Source organism: Octopus sinensis, linkage group LG24 (genome assembly GCF_006345805.1).
Source record: "Octopus sinensis linkage group LG24, ASM634580v1, whole genome shotgun sequence".
NCBI lineage: Eukaryota > Metazoa > Mollusca > Cephalopoda > Octopoda > Octopodidae > Octopus > Octopus sinensis.
Window position 1 is genome coordinate 10,544,871 of NC_043020.1, and position 8,981 is coordinate 10,553,851.

The 8,981-nt window shown below is 43.3% G+C and overlaps 1 protein-coding gene across 1 annotated transcript in view; it reads left to right on the forward strand.

Moving 5' to 3' along the window:
- The window catches only part of LOC115224051 (unconventional myosin-VIIa), a 123,898-nt gene that overhangs the window by 24,857 nt on the left and 90,060 nt on the right, over positions 1-8,981 (forward strand). Inside the window, exons 5-6 of the mRNA XM_029794850.2 lie at positions 1,180-1,254; positions 8,421-8,505. Coding sequence (XP_029650710.2) covers positions 1,180-1,254; positions 8,421-8,505 — 160 coding nt within the window. The remainder of the gene's footprint in view (positions 1-1,179; positions 1,255-8,420; positions 8,506-8,981) is intronic.

Sequence of the window (8,981 nt, forward strand, 5' to 3'; positions counted from 1 at the left end):
CCGTGCTGGTGGCAAGTAAAAAGCACCATTTGAGCGTGATCGTTACCAGCATTGCCTTACTGGCACATGAAAAAACATTTGAGCAAGGTTGTTGCCAGTGCCACTGGACTGGCTCCTGTGCAGGTGGCACATAAAAAACACCATTTGAGCATGGCCATTGCCAGTACCGCCTGACTGACACTCATGCCGGTGGCACGTAAAAGCACCCACTACACTCTCGGAGTGGTTGGTGTTAGGAAGGGCATCGAGCTGTAGAAACTCTGTCAGATCAGATTGGCGCCTGGTGCAGCCACCTGGTTCACCAGTCCTCAGTCAAATCGTCCAACCCATGCTAGCATCGAAAGCAGACGTTAAACGATGATGATGATGATGAATATTAAAATGTAAAAGGGATAGAATGTTGTCTGATGGAGATTTGGTTGTAATTTCTGGCTGATCAAGTAATTATGTTAAGGCTCCCTCATATGGTTCGAGTTTTTTCAGTTCGAAGGTGAACAAATGTTTAGACCAAAGGTGAGAAAGAGGTGTTTAAACAGAAGGTGGTGTAAAGAGGTTTCAATAAAATTGATGGACAGATGTTTTTAATCTTGGGATGAAGGAAGTCAAAGTTTGTTGGAGTGTTAGACAGAATGCTTTGTAGTATTTGTTCTAACTCTCTGCACTTTAAGTTCAAAACCTGACTAGGTCAACTTATCCTTTCAGCAGTGTTGTTAAAGTACCAGACCAGACCAGACCAATGAAATTTGCAGAATGTTAGAGCCTCAGATGAGTTGTTTCGTAATATCTGTTTTGATTCCAAAAGTTCTGAGTTCCAACCCTTTTTTCTGCTACTGAAAAAGAACAGGCCCTTTGGGGCCTGGCAAAATTGGTGATGGATTTGGCTCAAACTTTTCAGTTGACCAACCTCCGTATCATCATACAAGCTAGCAGGAAAAAACGCACTCAAAGAAGAAGACGCATGCACAAAATGGGTTTCCATATAGTTTCCATCTACCAAATTCTATTCCTAAGGTATTAGTTGAACTCAAAACTCCAATAAAAGACATTTGTCTTTGAGGCTCTGCTGTAGGATTGAACTTAGAAACATGTGGTTACAAAGTGAACTTCTTAACCACCCTGCCATGCTGGTGCCAATGAATTTTTCAATGCTCTTCACATGTTGTTTTTTTTTTTTTGCAGGGAATATTTATACAGAACTATGTCTGTGATTATTCAGTATACAAGACCAAGATCAATTGTCTCTATATTGATCATGTGAGTATTCTTATAACATCATTATCATCATCATCATCATTGTTATTATTGTCTCCATCATTACCATCACCACCACCCTCGCTATCATCACCACCACCCTCGCTATCATCACCACCACCCTCGCTATCATCACCACCACCCTCGCTATCATCACCACCACCCTCGCTATCATCACCACCACCCTCGCTATCATCACCACCACCCTCGCTATCATCACCACCACCCTCGCTATCATCACCACCACCCTCGCTATCATCACCACCACCACCCTCGCTATCATCACCACCACCCTCGCTATCATCACCACCACCCTCCCTATCATCACCACCACCCTCCCTATCATCACCACCACCCTCCCTATCATCACCACCACCCTCGCTATCACTACCACCATCATTATCCACCATCAATTTATATCCATTTTTCCAGTGCCCAACACAGCATTTCACTCCTTGTCATCAGTCTATAACACTTCTTCCCAACTGTTCCTCATCCACAGAATTCTTCTAGTTTGATCCCTTGGCCCCTCTTTACCCAAATGTCATTGTCATCTTCCTTTACATGTTAATACCAGCACAGTCTTTTCTCATGCATGTTACATTTAATTCCTCTCATCTTCATTTCTCTCAGCTCATTCATATCCAAAGACTTTCACTGCCCATGTTTTACTACCATGTAGCAACACTCTTTACATACATGCATCATACAATCTCCTTTTCACATTGAGATAATCTCTCTGTTGCTAGCTAAGATAACAGCTCCTAAAAGTTTTATTGCACCATATCCTAACTGTGTCTGTTATATTATATATATATATATATATATATATCTGTAAAATAATATGTGACAATTATTTGGTAGCCAAGATAAAACTCTGAGTTTAGGATGTCGAAGTGGAAATCCACAACACCATCTCTTCGGTTATCTGGCCAGGTAACTGAAGAGATGGTGGTGTGGATTTCCACTTCGGCATCCGAAACTCAGAGTTTTATCTTGGCTGCCAAATAATTGTCACATATTATTTTACAGATAAATTTCCTCTATTTACCATAATATTGAGGTCTCTTTCTTTCTTTTGTTATCTTACCATTTTTACCAATATATATATTTATAAGATGGTGAACTGGCAGAATTGTTAGAATAGCGGACAACATGTTTAGTGGAGTTTTGCTCATCGCTACATTCCGAGTTCAAATTCTAGCGAGGTTGACTATGCTTTTCATCCTCTTGGAGTCGTTAAATTAAGTACCAGTGTAAAACACTGGGGTCAATATAATCAACTAGTCCCCTCCCCTAATATTTATGGTCTTGTGCCTTTAGTAGAAAGGATTATATTATATTATATATATATTTATGTGATGGGATTATTTCAGTTTCTGTCTACCAAATCCACTCACAAAGCTTTGATTAACCTGGAGGCTATAGTAGAAGAACTTGACCAAGTTGTCATGCACTGGGATTGAAACTGAAATGATATGATAGCAAGGCAAACTTCTTAATCACACAGCCATGCCTGTGCCTATAATAATGATAGTTGTTGTAAAACCCGAACTTATGCTGTCCAAATTAGATTCATCTAACGCACGCACACACACACACACACACTCATACACACATACTGTTGTGACATAAGTGCAATTCCTTGGCCATCCATCATTCTTGTCATAAGTCGGTGGCTAATGAACCATGTTGATTCTATGAGGAAGATTTCAAAGGAAAACAGTGGGTGGAATTCTACTTTAACCCTTTAGCGTTCAAATTAATATGTCAATAATAATCTTTATTCATTTACATTTTAAAAAATTAATCTGGTATTATCTTGTAGCTTCAAAATTTGAAAGATGTAATGGTTTATTTTTAGAATGACATTGCAGGGTAGGTGTGAGATACTGGTTCTGGCCAGTTTGAGCATAAAATGAGCAGAATATATAGGCTGGATATAGCCGGTTTAAACACTAAAGGGTTAAGCACTCCATATAACCCCTCATAACATTTTTTCTACACATGAGAATTCATACGATTATGCAAAAACCAAAAGGAAAAGAATTTTTGATGCATGATTTAAGGGCTGTTTTTCAAACATCTGAAACCACCTGACACCCTCCTCGTTTGTTGGTTAGTCTAACTTATTGATGTTATTTCAATATCTTTCTTCCCATAAACACATTTAATGTTCTATTCCTGAAACTTAATCCCAAAATTCGGACTGTCTGTGTTTTAAACTGTAATAAAAAAAGAATTAATTTTCATTAGTCATGGGAATTCCCGGCACCGAGTACAGTTGGCACCAAGTACAGTGAAGAATTCAGGGTAGAGGTTGGGGTCCACCAAGGTTCAGTCCTCAGTCCCCTCCTATTTATCATAGTCCTCCAGGCAATAACGGAGGAATTCAAGACAGGATGCCCCTGGGAGCTCCTCTATGCTGATGACCTCGCTCTAATTGCTGAGTCTCTATCAGAACTAGAGGAGAAGTTTCAGGTATGGAAACAAGGTTTAGAATCGAAGGGCCTTAGAATCAACCTAGCCAAAACCAAAGTCCTAATAAGTAGGAAGGTAGACCAATCACAAACGCCTTCAGGTAGATTGCCCTGCTCGATCTGTAGAAAAGGTGTAGGTAGAAACTCTATAAGATGCACCAAGTGTAAGCTATGGACACATAAGATGTGCAGCAATGTCAAAGGAAGGCTAACTAGGAAGATGGTTTTTGTATGTGGCAGATGCTCAGGAACAATTAACACTGAAAATGCTCTGAGACCAACTTCCGTCACTTTCCAGGGAGAAAAGCTAGAAGTAGTTGATAGTTTCCGTTACCTAGGTGACCAAGTCAGTAGCGGGGGTGGGTGCGCTGAAAGTATAACTGCTAGAGTAAGAATAGCCTGGGCAAAGTTTAGAGAGCTCTTACCCCTGCTGGTGACAAAAGGCCTCTCGCTCAAAGTAAAAGGCAGACTGTATGATGCATGTGTACGTACAACCATGCTACATGGTAGTGAAACTTGGGCTGTGACTGCTGAGGATTTGCGTAAGCTCGCAAGAAATGAAGCTAGTATGCTCCGATGGATGTGTAACGTCAGTGTTCATAATCGACAGAGTGTAAGTACCTTGAGAGAAAAGTTGAACCTAAGAAGCATCAGTTGTTGTGTGCAAGAGAGACGTATGCACTGGTATGGTCATGTGATGAGAATGGCTGAAGATAGTTGTGTGTGAAAGTGCCACACCCTGGCAGTTGAGGGGACCTGTGGAAGAGGTAGACCCAGGAAAACCTGGGTCGAGGAGGTGAAGCACGACCTTCGAACTTTAGGTCTCACCAAGGAAATGACCAGTGACCGAGACCTTTGGAAGTATGCTGTGTGTGAGAAAACCCGGCAAGACCAGTGAGAACAGTCAAAATCAAAATCAAACCAAATTGAGGTCGATCAACATCAGGGCCCCCGTGCAGGTGACACGTAAAAGTACCATCCGTTCGTAGCCGTTTGCCAGCCCTGTCTGGCCCCCGTGTCGGTGGCACGTAAAAGCACCAGCCGTTTGTGGCCGTTTGCCAGCTCTGTCTGGCCCCTGTGCCGGTGACACGTAAAAGCACCATCCGTTCGTGGCCGTTTGCCAGCCCTGTCTGGCCCCCATGTCGGTGACATGTAAAAGCACCATCCGTTCGTGGCCGTTTGCCAGCCCTGTCTGGCCCCCGTGTCGGTGGCATGTAAAAGCACTATCCGTTCGTGTCCGTTGCCAGCCTCGCCTGGCCCCCGTGCTGGTGACACGTAAAAGCACCATCCGTTCGTGGCCGTTTGCCAGCTCTGTCTGGCCCCCGTGTTGGTGGCACGTAAAAGCACCATCCGTTCGTGTCCGTTGCCAGCCTCGCCTGGCCCCGTGCCGGTGACACGTAAAAGCACCATCCGTTCGTGGCCGTTTGCCAGCTCTGTCTGGCCCCCGTGTTGGTGGCACGTAAAAGCACCATCCGTTCGTGTCCGTTGCCAGCCTCGCCTGGCCCCGTGCCGGTGACACGTAAAAGCACCATCCGTTCGTGGCCGTTTGCCAGCTCTGTCTGGCACCTGTGCGGGTGGCACGTAAAAAGCACCCACTACACTCACGGAGTGGTTGGCGTTAGGAAGGGCATCCAGCCGTAGAAACACTGCCAGATCTGACTGGACCTGATGAAGCCTTCCAGCTTCACAGACCCCAGTTGAACCGTCCAACCCATGCTAGCATGGAGAACAGATGCTAAATGATGATGATGATGATTCTGAAAATACCAAAAGATAAAAATAGTTGAGGTGCTTATATGGTGTGCTTAACCCTATTGGTCTGGCTGGTACATATTTGTACTAGTCAAGAATTTTAACACTTGAATCTTTAAAATTCCCATTCTATGTGATGCAGTATAGTACCATTCCAGTTTTTCTGGTAAGTATGTAGTGCCAGATGTATGATTGGAGTGTATGACACTATAATGACAGCTCAAAAGGCTCGCATACGTACAAACCCCCTGCCATTACCGACTTGAGAAAAAATTTTGTGTTGAAAGGTTTAAACTAGAATTCTGTAGATCTAGCTGTCAAGTCTTTCTCAAAAGTATAGATGTGACTTGGCATCAAAACCGAGTCACAGAGTCAGTTTACTTGAGACTCACATCATGAGAGCCTCCACATCCACCACTATATATATGTATCTGCATGTCCCGCTGTGCTTGAGGAGACCTATTGAGTCAAGTACATGAACATCGAAATAAATATCAATGGAAATTGTAGATGTGATACCTGTGCCAGTGGCACATAAAAAGCACCATCTGAACGAGGCCGATGCCAGCACCACCTCGACTGACTTCTGTGCCGGTGACACATAAAAAGCACCATCCGAACGTGGCTGATGCCAGCACCGCCTCGACTGGCTTCTGTGCCAGTGGCACATATAAAGCACCATTCGAATGTGGGCGTTGCCAGCGCCGCCTTGACTGGCTTCCGTGCCGGTGACATGTTAAAAGCACCCACTACATTCACGGAGTGGTTGGCGTTAGGAAGAGCATCCAGCTGTAGAAACACTGCCAGATCAGACTGGAGCCTGGTGCAGCCCCTGGCTTCCCAGACCCCGGTCGAACCGTCCAACCCGTGCTAGCGCGGAAAACGCACGTTAAATGATGATGATGATGTGTATATATATATATATATATATATATATATGAAGAGATACCCAAAAGTAACCAGAAACATTTTCTGTAGAACAAGCCCATTGTAGTTCAGGCTTTCACTGCTGGAACCCTCTTGATGCAACCCTCAGGCGTCAGTCTGCCAACTGGTGTTGTCTGGACTTCTTGTCAAAAGTCATCACGGGTGATGTAAGCTGGTGCTACAGAATTTACAGATGTGGAAGAGGTAAAGTAAAAAAAAAAAATGACTGAGGCATTGAAAGGCATCACTCTGCATGAGTTCCAGGACTGCTTTGAACAGTGGAAAACATGTCTAGACTGATGCATTGCTTCAAATGGAGATTACTTTGTAGGTGGTAAAAGTTAAAACTAAGCAAACAAAATAATATTGCAAAATTCTGGTTTCTTTTGTTGGGTAGCCCCTCGTATATATAGGCACGGGTGTGACTGTGTAATAAGACATTTGCTTCTCAACCTCATGGTTCAAAGTTCTATCCCATTGCATGGCAGCTTGGGCAAGTGCCTTCTACTGCAACCTTAGGCCAACCAAAGCCTTGTGGGTGGATTCTGTTGACAGAAATGAAAGAAGTCCATTGGACGTGTGTGTGTTTGTGTCACCTTTTCTTGTCATCCATAGAAGTTGTAAAACAATTGCCACGCTCATACAAGCAGTTTCATTCATTTCCAGTATTCTAGAAGAACATGTCTATTCATGGGGGAATAATACCTTGTTCTGAGTCCAAAGTCTTAAAAGGACTTGAACATGCTTGTGCAATTGTGGACTCACTGGGACATTGCTTGGAGTGTTGACCAAGATGACCTGAGCAAATACCAACAAATAGTGGAAGCAGTGATGTACTGCAATGGCACATTCCCCCATACTTGACATGGCTTTGGAAAGAGGTGAGTGTTGGTGACAGGAAGGGCATCCAACTGCAGAAATTCAACACATGCAAGCATAGAAAAGTGAAAATTAAAATGGCGATGATTTTATATATATATATAGACAGGCTGCCCCTCGAAGCTCCTCTATGCTGATGACCCTGCTCTAATAGCCGAGTTACTACCATAACTAGAGATGAAGCTTAGGGTGCGGAAGCGAGATCTAGGATCGAAAGGCCTTAGGGTTAACCAAGCAAAAACCAAAGTCTTAGAAAGTAGGAAGGCTGATAAATCACAAACCCCTTTAGGTAGACGGACCTGCTTGATCTGTAGAAAAGGCGTGAGTAGAAACTCCATAAAATGTACTCAGTGTAAGCTATGGGCACATAAAACGTGCAGCAATATCAAAAGAAGGTTAACTGAGAAGATAGTTTTTATGTGTGAAAGATACACAGGCGCAATAAACACTGAAGATGTACAGAAAACAGATTCCATCACATGCCAAGGGCAAAACTAGAAATAGTTGATAGCTTCTGCTACCTAGGTGACCAACTCTGTAGTAGGGGTGGATGCTCTGAGAATGTTGCAGCTAGAGTAAGTATAGCCTGGGTAAAATTCAGGTAGCTCCTACCTCTGCTGGCAACTAAGGACCTCTCGCTCAGAATGAAAGGTAGACTGTATGATGCATTGAGAAGACCCAGCAACTAAAGTGAGATCACAGCTATGGCCAATGCTAGTGTTGCATGTCTGGCCCATTTAAAAGTACCCTTGATGTGTCGGGAGATATGATATGCTTAAGACCTGTTGAGTCAAGTAAAACCAAAATCGTAGCTCTGGCCAGTGCCCCCTGGCTGGTACCTGTTCCGGTGGCATGTAAAAAGCACTATCCAAACGAGGTCGATGCCAGTGCCTCCTGACTGGCTCCTGCGCCAGTGGCACGTAAAAAGCACCCACCACACTCTCAGAGTGGTTGGTGTTAGGAAGGGCATCCAGCTGTAGAAACATTGCCAGATCAGATTAGAGCCTGTTGCAGCTGCTGGCTTTCCAAACCTCAGTCAAACCGTCCAACCCATGATGGTATAGAAAATAGATGTTAAATGATGATGGTGATGATGATGATGATGATGATGCAATATTCATTGTTTTTCAGGCTCGTCTAACATGTGTTGAAGAAGGCTTTAATAATTACCACATTTTCTTTGAGATGTTGGCAGGCCTTACTGCTGAAGAGAAAAGTGAGTTTTTGCTTGATTTTTAATAGATTTTATTTTTTAACTTTTAATTTTGCCTTCACATAGATAGCCTACTACCATTGTGGGACAGTTGGACATGATCCAAAAAGTTCAGTTCTTGAATTTAGACACGTAGCAGGGTCTAAAGAACTTTTCCAGATGAGCTATCTTTCCATATCACAAAGACTGCACTTTCCACTGCCGCTGGTGTAAGGCTTACACTTGGTTAAGATCTTCCAATGGATGTTGTAATTGACACCTTTATCTTTTAAGGACCATATATAACTGGATAATTTGGTTGTTTTTCTTTTTTCCCAGTGTCTGAATCTCAAAGTGTGATTGTTGAACCTGGCTTTAAAATTCCCCTCTGTGAGATCCACATATTTCTTTGCTGAAACTATGTCCTTAGTGGTTGTAGAGTCTATGGTTGCTTCATAAATGATGGTCTCGGACATGCAAGCTCCATTTAGCAGGCACAA